The 24,006-nt window shown below is 39.4% G+C and overlaps 1 protein-coding gene across 1 annotated transcript; it reads left to right on the top strand.

Moving 5' to 3' along the window:
* The first annotated feature begins 1,553 nt into the window (after window positions 1-1,553).
* Window positions 1,554-23,946, top strand: vapb (VAMP (vesicle-associated membrane protein)-associated protein B and C). Its single transcript, XM_034138949.1, has 6 exons — window positions 1,554-1,802; window positions 9,253-9,405; window positions 17,300-17,403; window positions 17,831-17,911; window positions 18,999-19,178; window positions 21,381-23,946. Exons 1-6 carry the CDS (start codon window positions 1,745-1,747, stop codon window positions 21,534-21,536), a joined length of 732 nt encoding a protein of 243 aa, XP_033994840.1. The 5' UTR covers window positions 1,554-1,744; the 3' UTR covers window positions 21,537-23,946.
* The last annotated feature ends 60 nt before the right edge of the window (window positions 23,947-24,006 follow it).

Here is a 24,006-nt window from a genome sequence, read left to right on the forward strand (position 1 = left end):
ATGTTATCAAGGTGTTTTTTTTCTTTTGTTGAGACAAATACAAAATCGTACCATCAAATAATTATTAATACCGTAAATATAGTGTGGTGGTCTTTATCTTATATGAAAAAACAAACTAAGTCAAGGATATTTTTTACTTTAAGAAAACCAAGATGCTAGGAATTTATTAATGTGAAATATTATAGAAAATTGCACTAAAAGATTTGAAATATGTTTAAAAAGTCATATTTATCTTTGAGGCTGCCAAAAAATGATCTATTGAAAATGAAAACAAAATGTTTTTTCAAATGCAATGCACTTTATAAAAAGTAGGAATACATTTGAAAGAAACCTTATTTTGTTATTAGTTCAGAGCCAAGTCTTTTTCCATGCTAAGTTATCTACAAAGTGTTTTCATTATGAGATTACATGCAGTATTGTCATAACATTTGGAAGAAAAATGTCTTGTGAATATATTGTTACTATGGGGATATGAAGAAAAACAAAAGTGTGCATTGGAGGAAGAGATGGTAACTGATGATCTGACATGTTTTACATGATGCGACAATGATACGAAATTACTTTATTGTCAGATTAAGTCTGCCATTTTTCCTGCATCACAGCAGCTCCATTTGCAACATCAACAAGGACAAATACTGATGCAAGGAAACAGACATTAAAGTCACTGAAGACAACGTGAAGGCTCAAGACGTACATTTTACTTGGAATTTAACTATTGATCATTTTAGTATTGACAGGTGCACAAAAGAGTGCTTGTGGAACCATGTATCTCCGATTTGATGGTTAAAATGTATATTCACTGTTCAAAGACGGTTGGGATCAGTAAATTATGATGCAATAGATTAAGAGACCCAGTAATATATAAAGTTGCTGAAAGTAAGCCAGCTATTCCACTTGCAACATTAAAGTGCGACACAGGATTGCATCAGTTATAATTTAGGATTATTGATTCTGAAATGGTACATTCTGCATAAGGATTTTACTTATTATATAAGATAAAACTTTATGAATTCATTTTAGAATCTGGCAATAAAAAAATTCTCCTTCATTATCTGTACATGTACATAATGAACATTAGTGGAGCATTCATTATTCAGTGATAAATTGGCCATTGTACAGAATGAGTACTTTTACTTTTTGTTCTGTAAGTACATTGTGATGCTAATATAGTACAATTTTAAATGAAGGAATGTATCTGTGTTTGTATTTCTACATTGTGCAATTATTTGTCAAATATCTGAGTACTACAATATTTGAATACATCTACCTCTGCTGAGTAAAAGTAGCATGAAAATTAAATACTGAAGAAAAATGCAAGTCTACAAGCGAGCCAAGGAGGTAGCCATACAGTATCAAATTAGTTTCAACAATCCATCACTGCTTCAAACTAAACTTAGAAGCTGTGGGCTGAAATAAAAACCTACATATTTTAACCTTATCCCTTCACATCGGTTGAGGGGGAGCACCCTGGTCTCACCCATCATCGCCTATCATCACCCTGCTGTCACCCTCCCCGCTGGGTGGCTATGCAGAGGCAGTGACGTCACCGGGCTGTCTCTCGCTCCCTTCCTGCTGCATCACAACAGCCGTTAGTAGCTCGAGTAGTGACCGGGGGGGACAGGATATCCACAGACAATTCATTGATAAAACAACTCTTATTGACGCTGCAACAACATCCTAACACGGGGGTAACAGACAGGACCTGGTTGCAGTGAGATAACCCCGCTCCTCCAGCTGTTGGGAGATGGCCAGGCCGGAACAGGTTCTGCTCTTGGAGCCTCAGCACGAACTGAAATTCAGAGGTAAGAGAGGGGAGGGCCCGGCGGCTTGGACGGGAGGGGGGAGCTGCCTCTGCCAGCGGGGCTAGAAAGAGGGGGGCAGGCCAGCACGTTAACCAAGCCGGGGGGAAGCTGGACCTCACATTTTGACAATATTTGCCTTCGTATGAAAAGAAAGAGAATGAAAGGACGGCAGGTCAACTGACAGCTAGCTAGCTGGTTAGCTAGCTGGATTAGCTTCTGTCGGCTAATCAGCCTAGCCAGGCCTTGTTGCTCATTTCTGCTGCAGCAACTGTTTTTAAGCTGTTTACACGTGCAGCATACGAAACAGATGTCCATGGAAATAGGGACCATGATATGTATGTGACAACCTATTTTCTGCATAACCTTTCGTTGCACAGAAGCTACAACATCCTTAGCATCTACAGCTAGCCAACATTAGCACGCTCTCTGATTGGCTGTCACGCTCTGTTGGACAGCCAGCTGTCATTTAATAACTTGACAGCTCTCAGGACGAAATAACTGCAGAACCTGAGCTACTTAATATGTGTAAGCTACGGATCATCAACATGCCAAGCCTCCTTATCGTTAGGGCTTTACATACGCTATTAGACATTTGATTTAAGCTCGACATTTGGCCAAAATATGTTGCTTAAGGCCTAAATACTCTTACAAAAACAAATATGATACTAATTGATCTGTTTTGCAACAGATTACAGAGATCATGCCATCATTTTAAATATTGCATTTTACTATTGAGTATTGAAGCTAGATATTTGTATACGTCTATGAATGGTTCAAATGACAGTTAGCCTCTAATACATGGCCAAACTTGTACTCATTAGTCTTGTTTTAAATAAAAAACTTTGACAAGTACATTGTGTACTTCTTCCCTGTGCTTGGCTGTCTCAGTCAGTGTCTTCCTTTTAAGTCTCATCTAAAAACGTACTGTTTTTGAAAGCATATCCTGATGTTGCTTTTTGTGTATTTTATTATTCATTTGAAATTGTATTTTTCTCTCTGTGAAGCACTTTGTATTTTGCAACTTCTTTGCTAAATGCAATTTGGCCATTGGTGTTTGACTTAAGCACACCAACATTACACTTAAAAGACCCAGCAGCACCAAAGTGTTAGGTAACTCACACCTCTGTGTTTTTATGTGAACTGCCAATTTAAAGTAGCATAATGCTTATGTCTAAATGTGCAGATGGTGTTACCTTACTCATTTATTTTCTATGACTACAGTGTAATGGCAAATTATAAAGGTATTTAACTCTTTATAGCAGTAATGAAGTGTCAGAGTTCTATTAAGCTCTCTATACTGAGCCTGTATATTGCATTAGTAAAAATATACAACGAGGTGCCTGATTTATGAACATTTTGTACAAAGCGGAGGCAAATAATGCCTCAGTATATATCTTTTTTTTATCAAGGCTTGTTATATTGTTAAAAGCAAGTACGTTAGAAATAGGTAGGGATCAGGTTAAATGACATATCATGTTTCTACCGTTGCCTTGTACAACTGACTCATTGTTAGATTGAGAAGGGACAGACAAAACAATTGAATGGCCTATGGATAAAAATGCCATTATGGCAGGTGAGGAAAAAAACGTAAGTTTTGGACTGCAACAACAGGCAAAAAAAGAGAAGCAACTATGTTCAAATTGTTATACATTGCATTTGTAGTCAGTCACTTAAACCTGTGGGTAGGTTTGATTGACCATTGAGAGTGTAAAAATGTTTTTATTGTAAAAAAAATTGTCTACAATCCAATAAATGGACCTCAATACAGGTCCGTCAATAACTTTTCATTTTCCCTGCCCTGTCTGCCAATCTTTGCCTAAAGCTAATTATTCCTCACATATAATGTAAACCTCTAAAAGAGTACACAAGTATTGAGCATTTTAATCCACAGGTTAATACACATGTGTGCTTGTGAGTAATTGCAGCATCAGGACGATGCAGGATTGACCCAAAATAAACTAAGTTCATTGTTATAAAGGAACATGCCCTGCAGCCGAAGGCTAATGTATTTAACATATGTTTTGGAGGATTAAGCTATAGCAGACTACAAAGACCATACTTTATAGTTAATAGGATCAAATTGTTATTGGTTTAAGTCTTTTAATGGGATTTGTTAAAGATAAGATAAATGAGAATATCGCCTGCTTGGCACCAAGCAGAGGCACTGTTTCTATGGTTACCTGTAGTTTAATATACCTTGCACCCTGATTTCCATCATATGATTTACATGGACACACCAGCCATTGAGAAAGGAGCAACAAACTCATACGTTCTGTGCCTTCTTAGAATACCACACAATACAACAATTCACATGGCGTAACTCAGACCCCAAGTTATATGCAGGCATGGGTTTGTGAAACTTCAGGAAATAGAGAGGAGGTATGTTAGCAGCAGCTTGTTAGGCATCAGACCATCTGTGTTAAGAACTGGACTTTTTCTTTTGTGTTAATCTTCATCTTAATCAGGAGTATTATTAAAAAATCTAACTCCCTGCTCTTCCCTTTATATGTGCTGTTTATAAAATGTATCCTTGAAAGATGACAGATTCAAACATTAGCTCTTCATATACTTTTTAACTGCGGCTTGTGGTTTTTGTGAGTTGGATGGTATCCCCAGACACTTTCAGGAAGTAGTATATCAGGTGTACAGTAGTCGGTGGCGTGAGTCCCTTTCATTAAAATTCTTCTGAAGTAACGCCAAGCTTGTGAGGGTCTGAGTTTCCTCTCTGTCTTTGCTCAAAGGGGAAGGGAAGTGTCAGTTGCTCTGGATGTTTGCTGAGCTGAAACTTTATCTTGAATCTGGTGTATGTGCTAATTCTGAAATAGCTCCATGTTTTCATTCACAGAGAGTGGGCCTCTGTCAAGCACTAAAGGTTTTTCTCACAATAATAGCTACTGTAGTGGCCTCATTTGTTATTTTGAGAGAAAACTTTACCTGATTGAAAAACCTGGCTTGCTGAATTTTGTCTTTTGTAATTGCAGCATGTCACAAGTTAAAATATTACTTAGATAACTGTAAGTTGGTAAACAAATTGATTAATTGTCAGCACTTTTAGGTAGTTGTTGGGGAATAATTTGCTTAGGTATTCAACCTTTGACACAGTTCATAATTTTCTCCTTTCACGGTCTCTTTTCCCATGGCATAGGTCTATGGCCTTGGGTATTGCTGCTATCTCTCTTAAGGAGGGGCATCTTGGCGCACATTCTTTTCTATGGACGACAGCTCTAGTTAGATTCAGGGTCCATATTTGTTTAGTCTCGCTGATAAAGAATGTTGATTATTACAATCTGAACTAGTTAAAACCTGGAACTACAGAAGAGTTATTCAGAATTGGTTCGGCATCTCTACCGTGTGGTCAACTCGTGGCTCATGACATGTCTTGTGAATTCTCCAGCCGAAGCTCCAAATAAACCATCAGTGTTTGCCATCAAAGTTCCAGCTCTCCTCGTGTCTCTCTGAGTCCTGTTTCCAGTTGCTTCAGAAGTTTCTCCCACAGTAGTCATGAGTTAGGCTTTTCTTACAATATTGTCACAAACATAAACACCAGAAGACCATAAATGTCTCGAAAGCTCAGAACCTATAGTTGTCTACTGATATACCTGAGGGTCACTATCATGTGTACGATATTATAAGATCTTGATATCCACCATATCAAAAGTAACAGAAAACATAGCCGCAAATAAATCTATTTCTCTTTCATAGAGAACGTTTTATATGCTTTTTTAACAATACAGTAAAGTTCCAATATGACTATAGTTTCCGTAAGTCTGTCCGTTGTGAAGTTTGTGGTATTGGCACTGTATTCGTTAAGACTTACTCACTTGACCATGAATTAGCTTTGCTGTCTCTAGAGGTAGCTTTCCTGGAAAAACACAGTGACTAACGGCTGCCAGCTATCTAAATACATTTTTATATGCAGTTTTATGCAATAAAAAGATAACTTTTGCCAAAATAGAATATACTAAGGACTAGTGATGCTGCATATAATGAGGTTTGTTGGAATTTGCACCCCTTCCAGTAATGTGTAATGTCCTGAGAATATCAAAGAAGACTCATTACACTCTTGGCTTTTTCCAAGGTCAATGCATTGCCCATATTAGGTTTTGCTCCTTTTTATTGTTTTACAGTGGTACATGCAAAAGCACTCATATCCAACAGTTTTGACATATCTGTTAATGTCATTACCACTAAAGTGAAAAGCAAACCTTACACCAAAGTGGAGATTGCTTGCTTTTGTGGTGGGTTTTAATGTGCGTGCAATAACTTTACTTCTGAATTTATCTGGTGCCTATAAACCTCTGAATCGCAGCCCACGTCTTGTTTTTAGCTAACTCACTTATTGGCTGCAATCACCCCTACTCTCACACTTTGTCTCTTTATTTTGTCTTTATTGTAGAAGCTCCAGACAGTACGTTACAAAGATGTGTTTCCCAATTGTCTCACAGTTTCTTAGGCCCCATTTACACGGGAACGCAAACGAAACGCAAACAAACCGAATTCGATATCAAAAAAGTCTTCCGTTCACACGGATACGGCTCAATAAACGTGTTCCTTCATACGAGACCGCTTGACCCGCTGGAGACGCTGTTGTACATATGCCGGGCCTGTAAGTGGCGCTGTACTTCCGCCACAAAATACACCAAAAGCAGCGAAGAAGACCCCCGAGCATGGTTGCCTGGTTGCCCTTCTGTTTATTCTCCGCGGTGGATTTAGCAACATGTAGTTCATGTAGTTCCATGTCCACTTGTTGCTGATGGTTGTGGTAGAGGAGCTGTAGATTTTGCACTAACATCTGTAGCATGGTCAGTAGCAGTAGCAGTAGCTACTGACCATGCTACAGCAGTGAGCAGCAGAGGTGGGGAGAGGCGGGGCTATGGCTTCATCGTTATCAGGAAATTATCGTATAGGGCGTACACACGGAGCCGTTTGCCCCCCCAAAGCGTTCCGTCCGCAGATCTATACACCTTGGGACTCGTTATCGTTTTAGGGGTCCGTTTCCGCGGTTCCGTTACGGCCTCATGTGAACGAAGGGGCTATACGAAAGAGAAAAGTAGCAGATACAACCCGTTTCGTTCCCGTGTAAACAGCACCTGAATTTCAAGAATTCTTGCCCTGTATTTGACTGAATAGCAGGGCTAAACTCTGTGATTTCACACAGCCGTGTGAACCTGCTGTTTTTCCCTTTCACCTTTCCCCTCCTTCATGTCCTCATTCCTCTCTACCCCTTCAACCTTAGGCATTACTCAAGAGGCACGTTCACACCAAGTACTTTGCCGTATTTAGTGCCGGCACTCAGCGCCCCGGCACTTATTACCCCAGGGCATTTAGTACAGATCGCGTTCACACCGGAATAAGTTCCCTGAGGGAAGATTACGCAAATGAGCCGCTGACGTCACTTCGTCTTCTTCTGCTTTGGGTTTACTGGCAGGCCGCAAACAACTTCACGGCGTATACTGCCACCCGGAGTCCCCGGCCGGAAGTCCCCGGAGTTGGGGACTGGCTTCAGTAGAAGCTGCTGGGACTCCCAGCAGCTTCTACTGAAGCCTTCCGAGTAAATCGCCAGAACGCCGACACCTCCTCATCTCCACCGCTCCCATGTTTTATTTTGTGTTGCCATAAGTTAGTCTCTCTGCGTTTGTGCGCTGGGCGAATGCTAATGCTATTAATGCTAATGCCAGGATAATAAAATGGCGACTCTACAAAACATTTCAGAGTTTTACGGGGCGTGGTTTGCAATTCGCCCAGCCAATCAGAACTGGGGCACTTTTTTCCCCCAGGAAAGTACCATCTCTCACAAGGCACTAAAAATGTGGGTAAAAGTTCCCGAGATTAAGTGCTCTTTTTGGTGTGAACGCGACATAAGGGGTACTAACAGAACTAAACGCGAAAAGTATGGTGAAAAGTACTCCGGTGTGAACGCGGCTAAGGTTGAACAAAACCTTGTTTCACTGTAACCAATGTATTATGTTATAAAAATATAGATGATCAAACACTAACAAGATGAAGCTGTTAAAGAAAGAATGAAAAAAAAATTGTAATCGGCCAATTGAATAGACAGTTATAGTACAGCACAAGTAGTTGATACAGTGATGTATAGTGAAAACCTTAAAAAAAGAAGTGCTGCAGTCTGGTTAAAAACTCACACAACCTCAGCTCACCTCATAGATTTAGCACAGTGTCATTTTGCTGTGGCTTTTGTTGTAAGGGCTTTCTGCGTTATTGACATTCTGTTCATCTTAATGCATTCAGTCTTCCGAAAGCTTTAGAGATATGCAACCTGCATCAACAAAGATAGCTTTAATTACATGTATTTGATGCCAAACTGCATCAGCTATTCTGGTTATGTTGCTGCAGTAGCAGAGATCTTTGATCTATAGATTTGTAAACACCATTTACTCTTACGGTTCTGGTAAATTAATACTGGAATTGTTTTTCTTAATCAAGTAGTCTAAATCAATCCAGAGAGAAATGTGAAATGAAAAAGCAGATGGCTCAGTTTACATTTGTGATTTATTAACAATAATCCAGTTCTCATCAGTGTGTGTTACTGAGATGCTGTATTTTGGGTTTTCATTTGAGAATTTGACTGACTTTATTTATATTGAGGACAACTTCCAGTCAAACGTATTAGAAAGCTGCATTAGTTGAATTGGCGGGGAAACCCTGTTTATCTAAAATGTCAGGTCAAATAAAGGAGATTTGTAGCAGAAGGTCCATATTCTGCGCAATAGATTCATTTTTCTATAATTGAAGTCACATCTTGTTAGGCTTTGTCACATATTTACAATATGCTTTATCCAATGGTATTTCAGTGATCTAATTTAAAAGCTTAGAGAAGCTTGTTTTCTGTTGTGTTAAATCTGTGTTACATTTTTGGCAAACTTTTCTAATATATTCTGTTGTGGCAAAGATCTTTTATATTTATATCAATATTTATATGTATATAAAGAGGTTCCCCAGCTTGCTTGTTTTATTTATTTGATATGCTTTCTTTGCAGCAGTGGATGATTAATTAGCATTTTGATGACACTCCTTTCGGACACTCATTTGCTTTGGATGTTTCCGACTGCACAGCTCACACTCACACATATTACGAGCTTGTTTGATTTTGTATGTCGGTGAAAGATTTATTCTGTGCATGTGTTATTTTCAACCATTTGGCATTCACGCAATTCAAGTGACAAATAGTATTTTGAGATTTATGTGTGTGGTGTGTTGGATCATAACTCTTAGAGAGTGTTTGGCCATGATAAAAATGTAAATCAATCTCCGTCCAGATTTCACTTATGTCTTTATAATGTGTTGCCATTTATTGTGACTTGTGTAGTTGTACGTTTTGGCTTCAGCTGTCTTTTCTGATCCATTTTGTCTCTGGAGGACATTGAATAATCTTCTTAAAGAAAACATCACTACAGAGTTTTTTGACATATCCACCTTATCTTCTTCACAGGTCCATTCTCAGACGTGGTCACCACAAATCTCAAGCTCTCCAACCCTACAGACAGAAATGTGTGTTTCAAGGTGAAGACGACAGCGCCGCGCCGTTACTGCGTGCGGCCGAACAGCGGAATCCTCGATGCAGGCACATCAATCAACGTCTCAGGTAATGATTGATGAAGTAGGAATGAGAAGGGGCCAATCAATTCTGATTATCAACAAACATGTAGCTGCTACCGTAGCGGAAATGTTAAGTTTATCTCAAGACAAATTACTTGACTGTTTTAAAAGGGTGTTTTTTCAGTCTTATGACAAGTTTAATAGACCATTTCTGGCTACAGCTCCTCTAACATGAGGATTGTGCAGTCTTTTTCTGGATGCCTCTTTTTTGTGTGACTCTTGGTCAGAACTTAGGCATAGCATATATGGTACAGTGTGAGTCTGTGTGGAGATTTTAAAGACTACATGATTGATATGGAAATTATATTTTTTGTAGCGCTAGTTGCTACAGACTTCAAGCCTTCTAAATGTCAACAACTCTGTAAAAAACTGTTTTTATTTATATCTTGATTTTAAAAACAAAGCTTTTGTGAAAAGGAATGCAAACTATTTTATCTCAAGTATCCTGAATGCGTTTGCATGTTTTTTCGAAACACACTGGTCCTCTCCCGTTACCCAGTACACCCCCACCCCCCGCCTGGCAGGCCTCATTCCCAGCCGTGCTCTCTGAGAGAGACAGGTACAGTCTAGTGTTTCCACACTGCCACCTCTGCCATTTACAGCCACAGACTCATTTTACAACCTCTCCTATCTGGTGTCAACAACTGCGAACCGAGACACCAGGGCCTCCAGTCAGCAGTGGGCGACAAATCAGCCCAGTCCGCTCCGTCGGATACCTTCATTTTTCACTCTTATTAGGGTTGAGAAAGGTCACAGGTTTGAGTCCCAAAAGGAGATTACTTTTCTAAGTATTGTGTCTCTATTAGGCAAACATTAAGGCTACGGTCTGTAAGCTCTTTATGTCCAGTCTGTCTTCAGGGAGAAATCAGTAAGCGGTGTGCTTAACAGGATAACAAGCCGCTGTGGGTTCGTATCTTGCAGGCATTGTTTGCTTTGAAATTGAACTAACATTAAGTTACTTTGATGGAATGCCCAGGTTTATAATCCCCCTGATAATAACACCCCTGATTCTGATGTCAGCTCCAAACCAAGTTAGGAGTGGTTTCCAGTTTCCATTATAATTGACTTAGATATCCAAAGCAGCACATGTCGGGCCATGCCACCTAGAGTCAAGAGGTCTGTGCACCAACACCTTCGTAAACTAATAAACATGTATTTTAATTTGTAATACTCTGTCTGATGCCAAATGGCTAAGCTATTGTGCTATTACTTTAAGGGCAACTTATTACTTAAGGGCATCTTGTGTAAATTGGTCCAATGTTGAGCTTAGACCGCTGCAATTTAATCACATTGTGCCAATTGGCATTGTTTGTTTGACTGCTATGATTAAATTGCATCACTTGCATCTTAAAACTTGACTATCTTCAAAATAAAAATCCAAATGAGTCCCTTGACATTAGGAAATAGGACAGAATTTGCTCTTTTAAAAATGTTCAATGCTGTCAAAAGACAGCTAAAATAGATTCAATGTCTTACCTGCTGACACCTGACAACTCTTTTTAACTAGACTGCATTCAACTCATTTGTTAGACTTCAAGGACACATACAATGTATACAAACTCGTAAAATGAATTGATAAACATCGATGAACACCGGACTGTTATAACTGAATGACACAAACACTGCTGGTTATCATTCCAACATAAGATATAAAACATGTTTTTTTGTAAGGACATGCTGAAAATAGTTGCCAAATAGTAGTTCCCAAAATAACATTACACTATCATTATTGAGGTATTCAGGCAAATATATTTAAGCAATAGCTCATGACAGGCCGTGGTATATGGCCATTATATCACAGTTAAGGGTCGTGGTTCGGCCCGACGCGAATCGGAGGGTCGACAACCCGCTTAACTGTGATATAATGAGCATATATCACGGCCTGAAGTGAGCTATTGCTTTTATAAAACGGTTACCAAGTGTGGCAATATGAATGAAAAATACACACTCTAATTTAAATAGTTGTTATTATTAAATAATGATGTTCAAAATAAAATAGTCCCTCCGTTGCCTTCTGCACAAAACATAGTGCGAGGTGGTTGCTATGCAACAACACTAACAACAGCCAGCGAACATATTAGACAGAGAGCGTTGATCCATTATTTGGCTATTTATTTACATTCATTTGTATGTTGCCGTTTATTGTGCACCCACTGAAAAACTGTCCAGCATCAGTAGAATGGCTTACGTGGTTACTTGTATAGGTTGAGGTTGTTCTAGGCTGTTGCTTGGCGTGGCGAGAATATTGCTCCACTTTCTCCGGTCCCCGAGATTCGGCTTCCAGTAGCTCTGGAGAGAGCTTTCGCACCTGTGGCCACTAACGGTCATAATTTCTCTGCTTTGTTTCAAGACCCGCATCAGAAAGCTTTTGAATGGTGATACTTTTCCAGTTGGTCTACCTGCTCTTCACGTAGCTCTACATGTCGTCGTTTAGGTGCTTTTTGTTCTGGAGATAGGCACTCCTCAATCCACTCCTCCATAGTAAGTGCAAGCAGTTTGCTTTTCAGCGCAACTGTATACAGTTTATCTCAGACGCGGAGGGATACTGACTTGTTGTGAAAAGTAACTACAATTCTACCCGTGGTATACGCTCAGTATACCACGGCTAAGAACCAATCAGATTGCTTGATTTGACTTGTCCGTTTTATAAATATATATATCTGTTTTTGTTCTCCATTTAAGAGGAATGCATATGATCTGTGACTTGTTTCTGTCCAGTTTGTCTCGTATATCTGGCCAGTCACTTTTAACAAATGCTACACAGACAGCCACTTGCACTGGAAAGAAAAGATAGTCTCCTACATGTTACCTTCAGACCCCAAGATGTTTCATTTGCTGGCTCAGCTGAGGATCCACACGGTGCGTTTGAAGCTCAACCCAGCTGTAACTGTATATGTTCAACGTAGCCATGACCACAGGAATGTTTCTGAGGCTGATTGGTGTTTTGTAGCAGCATCCAGTGGAAAGAAATGTGGCGTGAATGTTTCAATAAGTCATGACTGCACAAATATCAAGCTTTTTCTTGGAATCTGTCAGTAGTTGAGTTTGTCTGACATGCTATGGACTTGTTATCATTTCAAGGAAGGCAGAAAGAAAAATAACATACTTTAATAAAAGAATAACAATTATTTGTGTTGCCTTTTTAACTGAATCAGTTTCATTAGCTTGCCATGACACTCATTTTTAGTGTGGCTTTTGTCATGAAGGGGCAAGAAATTATTATTATTATAAGTAAATTATTACTTAAGTTATGTCCAAATTCCTAAAGAATATTATTAAAATATGTTAAACACAAGGTCTAATATTTAAAAGCCTTGTAACCTTTTTTTTGCCCACCAACTACGTTCCTATAACTTGACCTCTAAGTGGTGATTCCCGCAAAAGTGTGGTGGATTAATGTGGTCAACTCCTGGGTTATTCCCATAGACTGTATTCCGCACCCTAAAATAGGTATGCTGCTACAGTATATACGGTAGGTTGTATTATTTCCCCTTTTGAATTAAATTGAATTAGATGGACCCAGGAGAGCCAAACCAGAAGTGTGAGATCCTGCTACCCTGAGAAGCCTGAATATGAGTTAGCTCTTACATCCTGGTGAGTTTTCCCTCCAGGCCTGTACCCCAACAACAGTGGTCGACTTCACTCTCTTCCTCATTCCCACGCTATACTGTCTCCGTAGGTCTGCTGATCTTTGGCCAGGTTTTTGTGTTGAGTAATATTGAACAAAGTAGATGGGGAGTTCCCTTTTTACGATTAAAGCTTCTCTGAATTGGTGTAAAAAGGTTACTATTGTTATAGCTCAGGGTGTAACCCCTATAGACTGTAAGTAACAATGAGCTGTATGGTGTCATGTATCATGATGTAACGTAACCTCACATCTAGTTTTTCAGTTGTTGATGAGTTCCATGTTTTGGTTTTCAAACAGATTCGCTCATCTTTTGTTTTTGGCAAGTTTCTTTATTTTTGTTCTAATGTCAAACACAGTTTAGGTTTTCTTATGATGCTGAGAATTCACCTTAAATAGGTCATGGAAATGAAATGAGGTCTCATGTTGTATGCTTTTATTGAAACTGAGTGATATAATGCTTGGAAATGGAAATGTACGGCACATTCTCCTGTCAAGTTTCTTGTGTTGAGGAAAAATCGTGTCACAAATTCATGGTTTTGTATGGGTTGTAGCCATGCATTTTGTCACTAACAAAGCTATAGAGTAGAACTGAAACACTTAGTTTATCAATCAATTAATCAGTTAGTTAAATGTCATTAAAACATTTAAATAATTCTAGCTTCTTAAAGGAATACTTTACCTCAAAGAGAAAATGTGTGTATCATTTACTCAACCTGTTACCCTTGGATTATACTACATTTTGTAATTGAATGTATTTTGGGTGGTGAAGTATTCCCTATAAAATGAGTATTTGTTGCTTTTTCTAATTTTTCCTTTTATTATAAATGTAATATATTTAGGTGTTTGATGGTTAAAACAAAACATTGAAAGATACATTTCAAATATGTTCTGAAATGCATTGATAATGAAAAAAGACAATTTGTTTGTGCAGACCCTATATTCATTATGTTCCATGGGTGGACCTCTGTAATCACTTCAAGGTAAATGTTTAGTGCTTTTTCCGTTTGAGCATCAAGTCTCAAGGGACACAATATAATTAGTGACAGGAAAGAAAAGTTGTTTTGCCCCCCTCCCTCACCCCTCTAATGGTTCCATTTATCATCAACAAGCAGGCAGGCGATTGCCATCCTGCTTGACCGTGTTAAACACAATTAGCCTCTGTGAGTTTTATAAATGATTGCCCAGTGTGAAAGAATACTAAATCATGTCATTAGCAGAAGTAGCTTTGTATTAAAGATGTGTTCAAAGGCTGCTTATTAAAGATGATTTAATTGTTTTCTTTCCTCCCCTGTGCCAGGGCTCTTTCCATCTCAGGCTTTGGCTCTGGGGGAACTTACATTTAAACGTTATTCACTATTGCTCAAAGAACTTACATGCCTTCCTGCCTCCATTCTCTCGTGGCGTCCCCTTGGACCTGAGGTAGATGGCCGTGCAAATTGGGTCTGACTGAAACAGGACGTTCTCAATCTGTTCATGCCGTCTGTTTCTGGTTTGCGATATTGAACTGCTCTGATTGCTGTAATGGTGCACTACATCTCTGAGGTTTCCACTCTAGGGGAAATTGGCATGTGCCATATTTGAAAACCATCCCGATAGCTACACCGGCCATGAAATTAGGAGGTCATTTGTTTCTTGTGGAAGCCAAAGAATCACGCAGACGTTGTAGATATAGTTGGTACCGATGTCAAAATATGCCTTTCAATTACACCCTCGTTTAAAAAGTCAAAAGACAGAAAGATCACCCATCAATAGCTCTTTTCATGCCCCTCTGCACTTCCACCCTTTACTTGAATACTGACATAAGAAAGTGATCATTGTAAATCATCGTTGCAGCTTTGAAATACCTTCTCGGTCATTGGAAGGACATCAAATAACACACCACTCACTGGAAGGACTAATGTGGTGATGGGCTGAAGTTCTATTCCAACCCCACACCTGCTTTTTGTTAGAGCGATATGTAATGTTAAGAAAGAAACAGACAGGGTTGGAAGCTGTTGGAAAGATTACCCCCCGGGGTATTCACAGTTTCGTCAGTGTTTCGCCGTCATGGTAACACAAACTTAGAAATAAATCCTCCCCACCGCTTTTTCCGAGCAGCACGGGCAAGCCCAGAGCCTTGAAGACGTGGAGGATCTAGTTTATTTTTGACAAACACATGGGTATTTGATACTCACTAATTCCTATTTAATCCAAGGAGTGGACGCAGAGTTGAGAAAGGGAGAAAAATGGAAAGTTGCTGACAAAGAAAAGTATCGGCTTATACGCTGGAGTTCGTTTTGTATTTGGGGCGGCAGATTTTAACTCACAACTTGAATTGTATTCCTGCTTGTCTGCCCCAGTTGAAGTGATACTAACAAGACACATTCTCCTCAGTTTACTGAGAATGGTAGGTCCAGTGTTGTAGTCAAGTCACCAATTCACGAGTCCAAGTCACTCTCGAGTCACCACTCTTCGAGTCCGAGTCCAAGTCCGAGTCACCAAGGGAGAGTCGTAGTCGAGTCCGAGTCCAAGTCCGAGTCACCCACGGAGTGTCCGAGTCGAGTCCGAGTCCGAATCATCATTACCTGTGTTCGAGTCCGAGTCCAAGTCCGAGTCACCTAAGAAGAGTCCAAGTCAAGTCCGAGTCACAAGTCTTCATGTATTAATCTTCGTGGATATATGTGTTGAAATGTAGCTGCTCCTCTACATTGCTTTTATCCTGTCATGTTATACTAATCTGTCTATTGAACTGCTGTGAAGCCAGTTTGGCTACAATTCTTGTAATAGGTGCTATACAAATATAAAGCTTATTACTAATATTAATATTATTATTATTATATATATAAATAAACTATGTTTAAAATGAGTTACCTTTTAGAGAAGTGATTATATTTGTATGCCAATATTTTCCTATGGTAAAGTTTTCGTTTTGCACTTTTATTTTGATAGTAATAAGATCGGGACTCTTATTTTGAAGGAACTTTTACCGGTTACTGATAAAGATTTAGCCCCAGAAAGCACATGGCTACTTAGCATCCAGAATGACGTCATTTTGCATGCTAAGTAGCCATGTGCTTTCGTGTTATCGGCTGAATCTTTATGTATTGATTAGATCACGTTACTCTGATGATAGTGTTCAAGACAGCCTATATGTCTGAACTCGATGTTTAGAGTAATGTGTTACGGAGCCTTCTCTTCAATATTGTTTCCACATAGAGCATTTTGCGCTGCTCTTTTCCAATGTGGAAGCAGAATGTGTGAAAGCATACAGCACGATGCGGGGTGTGTCTCTAGACATCTTTAGACTGGAATAGCGGGGCCCAGTACGTGAACTCGCCTCGCAGCCGGTGCACACGCCAGGATAGAGGACATCAGACTCCATAGAAAACTTGCTCGAGTCCGAGTCCGAGTCCAAGTCGGAGGTCAATGTACAAGTCGAGTCCGAGTCATCGTGGGGGGAAACATTCACGAGTCCGAGTCCGAGTCCAAGTCAGCGTACGCGATAATTCACGAGTCCGAGTCCGAGTCCAAGTCATCGTGCGCGAGAATTCACGAGTCCAAGTCCGAGTCGCGTCAATCAGTGCGCGAGTCCCGAAAATCGGCACTCGAGTCCGACTCGAGTCCGAGTCCAGGGGTGTTTCTCAATCGCGAGTAAAGCTGCTTCAGAGCCACTATTTCAAGCATACTACGTCATCGAGTGCCGCCGAAGTACTGTTCCAATCTCCAGCATACTTGGAAATCTACCGAGCCCGGCGTACTCCGTTTGGAGAAATATCGAGGCTGCACATGAGTAGACTCCGCGGTCTTAAAATCCCCACAATTCTTTGCGCACGGACCAATTTCCCCAAATCTGTGGCGGAAGATGTAAGGCGGGGCCTCTCATATGACGCACACCTGCACACTTGCTAGCGTGTTCCACACTTCGTTTTCCGAATGCCAGGAAGTATTCTTGACTGCTTCTGAAGCAAGATGCTCGGCAGACATGTGCTACCAAGCAAGCTACTCGCGATTGAGAAACACCCCAAGACTCGAGTACTCCATCTCTGGGTAGGTCCGAATGAGATTGACAAAAAGGGAAATAAAACTGAAGGATTCATAATAACAACAAAATGACTGAAAAAAGGATGTGGGTACTTGCTGTTCATACTTTGGGGCGCAACTTATGTCAATAAGGAAATACGTCATCTTAACATGTTGTCATGTGAAGTCAGTTAAAATAAGGGACTTTATAATAGGATCATAAGTGACCTTGACTATCCTTTTGTAATTTCAGTTATGCTGCAGCCATTTGACTATGATCCCAATGAGAAGAGCAAACACAAGTTCATGGTGCAGTCCGTGCTAGCACCTCCTGACATGACCGACATGGAGGGAGTGGTGAGTGCATCTTCTTCCTACAATCACTTTTCACCATCATTTTCCTTTTACTAACTTCAGTGTTTGCAAATGCTTCAAATGTATATTGCAAAAAACAGACACAGGATCAATCAATGAAATACATGAATTGAACTTAACGAAAGAAAAAGGCATGTTGGTTATTAAACATTTGATGCAATATTGTATTTAATAGTACAGTGCAGATACCCTATTTGTAAGTTCAAAAATCGGTTCTTAATCAAGACATTGTGAAAGAATGTTTAATATGTCACATAGCCAAAAACGATGAGGGTTGTTATCTAAGTTTTTGTCCTGCTGCAAAGAGCCATTATCAGCAGTCTGTTACAAATGGTCCCTTTGGTCTTGATTACATATAAATGATGAATTGGTTGACTTTTTCTTTATCTTTGGTCCTCTCTCTCCTCAGTGGAAGGAGGCTAAGCCAGATGAGCTGATGGACTCCAAGCTGAGATGTGTTTTTGACATGCCAGTGGAGAATGAAAAAACAGTAAGTACATGCCGTGACACCACTTCTCTCCTCGCCTCACCACGTCAGCTCTGGTTGTCACTGCGGATCACAGATCAGAGACACTACAGGGAGTGATGCGTCACATTGCTCCCTGCTATTCTTTTTTCAAAATCACAGTAACGTGTCTAAGCATTAGTACCACAAGTAGTGAGAATGTACAGCAAGTTAATATTGTCTAGGAGGAGTTTATATTTGACTGGCTCCTTGTATATTACCCAACATATTACACAGCTGCTAACTAAATAAATCCTACAACATTGGACACAAAATAGAGATTTTCAAAATTTCCTTTTTTTTAATGAGAAAAAAATATTGATCAAAATATCAAAAAGATATTAAAATATGTTATTCAATTTCTATCAAGCTGCGGGTGTTCAGCAAACCTAACACACTGTTGCATCTTTACTGCTTCTTTCTGTAGAGTGCATTTCTATGCTTGTTCCTAATCCTCTGATGTTTATTGTTGTTTTCCTGCTCCCCACCTATTTACTGCTTTCTCTTTCTTTATCCTGTCCCATCTCGGCCTTCACCTCTCCTCTTCTTTGAAAACTCTAAGACTGACCGACTGTCTTCTTCTTCTATATTTTTTGTTATTTTCTCAACGTTGTTTATGTTTCAGCATTAATCTTCACTTTGTTCATTCTCACATGTAGTTTATTATTGTTGTGATTCAATCGGACCCCACACAGCTGTAGATACATTACCTCTTCCCGATATGAGCTGAGTCCATGGTGGTTGTTTTCAATTCATTTTGAGCTGTGCGATACATACACATTGCTCCCAGTCAGCACCACAGAGTCCCTCAGACGGAGATATTGCTGATAGAAAACAGCTTGATCTACTTATGAAAGGCACCCCTGGGTGAACTCTCCCACAAACATGGTGCTAGGAAGCTAGAAACTAGGCTCTGTGTCCCTGTATAAAAGTCTGCAAGTCTCCAAATAAAAATATGAAATTTCACCCGAGTGCCAGCCAAGTCAATGGTCAGAATTGCCATGGAAACATTGTATCAGCAAACAGAGAACTTATTGCGTTATATGTTGTCGCCCTGTTAACTCACTTACAGCATGACATGGAGTCCAACAAGATGATGTCGTCCAGCTTGCTGAAGTCGGACTCCTCCACGCTGCCTCCAAAATCAATGAGCTCCACCTTCGATGACGGGGAGGTAAAGAAGATCATGGAGGAGTGCAAGAGGCTGCAGATGGAGGCTCAGAGGCTACGGGAAGAAAACAAACAGATCAGGGTGGGTGAGATGACTCCAGGACAGCAGTCGTTCAGCATTTTTGTTTTTTCACAACAGTAAAGACAAAGGCATCGCTGAAGCCTCAGTCTCAAAGATGCTTCCTTTTTGTTAAGGGCATTAGCTGAGGTGGTAGACTATTAATGACACAATCCATCCAATCAATACAAACTTTATACTAACTTCTGATTAAAGTAGACTGTCAGGTAATACCTGCCCTGGTGAACTGGTGATTACATTTTTTTCAAACCGAAGTTGCAACCTTATTGAAATAATTACAGAAGCTGACCTATGATGGTGTTGATCATTTAGTCATCTGCTCCAGTGTTTAAATCACACGCTTAATATTTCATAAGGTTTAGCAGAGATTCTACTTATTTTAAACACTTGGTGCGCATTCAGATACATTTATAGATTTATTTTTAAGTTAGTACATTTAACCAAAAAATAAAACACTGAAAACAAGCATGGAATATATTAACTGGGCATATTTAGAGGTTAATAGATATGAGATACTGTATTAATCAACATATCAAATGTTCATCAGATGTTATAATATATAAAGTCTGCTGATTATGTTCATGATTAATCAAGTAATTTTGGTCTATAATAATAGAAAAAAAGGGAAAATTGCTTATTGTAAAGTCCCATAGAAATTGCCATGTTTAAATGTGTTTGACCAACAGTCCAAAACTCAAAGATATCTAGTGTCATATCATAAAAGTCCAAGAAAAACAATAAATATTCACACTTAAGATGCTATAACTGAAAATAATAGGACTTGAATATGTTGTACGATGCAGGTATAGTTCAAACCAAGTTGCCAATTCTATTTCAGTCTTAATTCAAATACAGAGAGAAACTGATAATTCACTAAATGAGCAAAACAATCAAATCTCTTTCATCTCAATCCCCAGAATTAGCAGATGACTTCATTGAACATCCAGAATCACATTTGGTTATTTCTTTTTTTATACTGATTGATGTTCCCATTCAAGATAAGCAAATTAAGTGGAAACTTGATTCACACAGAGTGGTGGTTCCAAAATGAGGTTGGGGTGTCCCTCCACCCTTTGCTGTGTTTCTTTGAATAGAGACAGTAACTCCAGATTGAGGTTAGAGTGAAGTGTAACTGCTCAGATCCATAATCAGTGGCAGACCTCAGGCGCTAAAGCTCCACAAAGGCAATTTTGCAAATCAATGAGTTCGCCATCAATCACAACGTGAAACAAATCAGTGAAGTATGGGTTTCAAATTGAGATTTGTTAAGGTTTAGTTCAAAATAAGTCATACACACACACACACTCCGCCACCTCCTCCCCTTTAAGTTCTTGCCAGAGGCAGAACGACTGTTGGCTGCTCCTGTGGCTGAGATTAAACTAACAGAGAGCCCCCCCCCCCCACCCGCTGCTGGGAAATGAAGTGTGTTAAAGCCTGGCGCCTTCTGCGGACCTCTGGGGATTGTGTCAGATGAAGATTTAAGCAGATCCTATTTCTTTGAGCTTGTAAATAAATACTTTTTTTAATCTAATTGAGTGATTGAGAAGATGGCCGTCTCTCTTAAACATGTCATCTTTTCTCTTCTTCACCTCGTCATTCCTACCACGCTTCTCCCTCTTCTTTTATTCTATCAATTTTTCAGTTTATATAGTTATTATTAATCACATTTTTAATCACTATTTATTTTCAGATTGGTTTGATCGTTTTAGTTTAGTTTCATTTTAAGTTTTTATCTATTTTTTTTAAATTTTAGACCAGTTTAGTGTTTTTATGAGAGCCATATATAAATCCGGAACATTGAAAAATACATTTTTGGAGAACTGTTTACTTTACTTTTAATGGCCATAATGCTAACATCTTAGATTTAGCAATCAACTTGTATACTCTTTACTACGACACTAGGAAGAACATTTTTCCAGACCCCAGTTAGTAAACTACAAGACTAGACAACAGAATAAAAACAATTGTGATTATTGTGAAGCCATTGCTATTAGGTTGATGGAAATTCATGCCATCTCCTTTTAGTGATAGGGACGTTTTTTAGCTAAAAACACAAACATTGAAATGGCCAGGCAATATCGTTATTAATACTGAAAGGATATCATTTTTATTTAGTTTCAGATTATGACAATATTTTTCACTTCTTATTGTGGCTTTAGTTTAGAATCCCGCTTACTCCGCGTACTTTTTTTCTTCCTGTTTCAGGAGGACGATGGTCTGCGGATGAGGAAGAGTAACGTGATGTCATCCCAGCACACCTCAATTGGCATGAAGAAAGACGAGGGGTTGAGCGCCCGCACAATGGCCCTCATCGTGCTCTTCTTTGTGGTGGGCGTCATCGTGGGCAAGTTGGTCTTGTAGATGGCAGCAGTTCGGTCGGGCCGCAGCATGCTTTCAGGGGGAAGAAATCAAACACGGGATCTGGGATTTTGGATCAGAAATGCCATATCCACTGGGTGGGGGGTGGTACTAGTTTTGATTCAGTCTCATTTATGTAACATTTTAAAAGGTAATGTATGAGAAAATAAAGGAGAGAAAAAAACCATTCATCATCTAAAGAACAAACCAACTGTTACAGGTCTTGCCTCTACGTAAACATCACATAGTCATTCTGGCCCTCTTTCCCAAAGTTTCATGTATACAGATGACTGTGGGGGGGGGAGTAATGGAAACATGATTTAATGCAAGTGATCAAGACCAGTTTTCTAACACCGGCGAGGTAGTGTTGCTGCGACTGAGTCAGTTTGAAAGTGTGTGAATGTCATTTTAGTGTATTGTTGTTTCTTTTTCTAAATGACGGAGGCCAGAGCCGATGTATATGTATACGTAACCGCCCCACACACACACACACACTGCACACTGCACACTATATCCAGGTGTCCCTTCCAGCTAAAACTCCTTTAAGGAAGGGATTTTCCAGAGGAATGATCCACACCCAGGGCTATCAAACTGACTCCTGCAATCACAGGCTTTGTCAAATCGGCTCGTCTTTGATTGTCGAACAACTTTGATCAGTGAACACTATTCGTATTTTCTTTCCTCGTGTTGTTTATTATTTTCACTCCTACCTTTATTCCCGTTGACTGTCACTCACTGCTCACCACACCCCCGGTTGTCAGAAGGGGGGATGTTTGATTGCATGCGTTCACACACAGAGTTGCATCTGGACTTTTTGAATCTAATTTAATTGCTTTTATAATGGTGATTTATAATATGTCATTTGGCTGTAGGTTTGCACAACTTCATTTTCAGAGTTTCTTTCTGTCTTTGTTGGATTTTTATGATTAATTATTTTATTGTTAGGGTGAAAGCTTTTAAGGATATTGCAGCTACAAAGATGAACTTCAGATTTGTAGGACGATTTCTGTACATGTTAAACAGATAAACGGCTTGCCTTGTGACCTATTTGGGCAAGTTATTCTCAGGCCAAGACGAAGGTATATACAGTACATAAATATACATATACATATATATATATATAGAAATACACACACACAGAGAAAGCATGCATACATATAATAAGAGTGGACAGGAGGTGCATGTGACTGTTATGTGTTTCCCTTACAGCATCAACAACACCAAGGTCCTGTTTCAGTGTCCTCTCAAAGAGACCTTGGTCTTTTCCAGCTCTTTTTTGTTTTCTCACATTTTCCTACCGAGCCATACATTTGTTGACGTTCTGTTTTGTTTGGGGCAAATGTATGTCAGAGATCAACTGAGTGTTTCCAGTTTCTTTGCTGCTGGTGATTTTTGTGTGATTTTCTTTCCACTCCACTGCAGGCCTGTGTTTAGTTTGTTGGTGTTTGTTCAGCATTTATCCGTTGCTTATTAATGTTATACCCTCACTGCATTTGAAGTCATATTCATTTTTAATGCACTAAGATTAAGAGTGTCTCTCCTTTGATCTTCCTGCAGCATAACATTTGATTTTCTTCTCAAGCCAGAGGAAGGGGGGGGCATACATCCTAGCTTATATCCTTGAGGGGACCACATGATCACATTGTACTGTTCTAGAGCCGATGGTTATGTCTTGGTCAAAAATAAACCGAAACATACGTTCACATTTTTTCATCTCCAAATTTGCATGAGGGGGGAAAAGGCAATGGAGAGTGTAGAAGAAATAAAGAGCAGTTCCCTCTGTATCCACATGAGATTCAGAATGCATTACCCTTTCTTTAAGTGAAAGAAAAATACATAACACCACCATATTTTCATTTTAGGTGGAGGGGGATATGATGGATATGATTGTGAAGTAAAAGGTTAAAATATACATGAGCTTGTGTTTCTACTGTATCTCTGTAAAGTTGTTGGGTTGAGGATTACTTGCTGCTTAGAGGGAGGGCAGACAGACCTGATCTACAGTCCCATCTGGGGTTATCAGACCTGGGTCATATAGTACTGACAGATAATTCTTCTAGTTCTTTGAATCCTGGTTGGAGTTTCAGAACATTTTACAGTACCATAATATACTGTCATTAGAATTATATTAAGCACTCCAGTTAGGATCAAACAAACAATAACAATTACATGTCAATACTAATTGATCCAGGCCCGGTTGTAAAACACACTACACTGACCTGGAGTCTCTGACCATCACCGTGATCAATGTAAGCAGTCGGCAAACTGTTTTGTATGTATATAAATAAATAAATAAGTCTATCTGAGAAGAAGATTCATATTACTAGTTCAAGTAGTCTCTCTGGTGTATAAAAAAGACCCAACCTGGTTGGACTATGTAGCATCTTAATAAATTAAATGAATAAATCCCCTACCTCACCGTGTGAAGTCATTTCCTGTTATGCACATGTTAAGGTGCACATTTTGCAGAACA

Source organism: Trematomus bernacchii, unplaced genomic scaffold (assembly GCF_902827165.1).
Source record: "Trematomus bernacchii unplaced genomic scaffold, fTreBer1.1, whole genome shotgun sequence".
Lineage (NCBI taxonomy): Eukaryota > Metazoa > Chordata > Actinopteri > Perciformes > Nototheniidae > Trematomus > Trematomus bernacchii.

Coding starts and splice junctions, on each gene's coding strand:
- vapb (XM_034138949.1), top strand. CDS start 1,745: ATGGCCAGGCCGGAACAGGTTCTGCTCTTGGAGCCTCAGCACGAACTG. Junction 9,406..17,299: donor CACATCAATCAACGTCTCAG/GTAATGATTGAT, acceptor TTGTAATTTCAG/TTATGCTGCAGCCATTTGAC. Junction 17,404..17,830: donor TGACCGACATGGAGGGAGTG/GTGAGTGCATCT, acceptor CTCTCTCCTCAG/TGGAAGGAGGCTAAGCCAGA.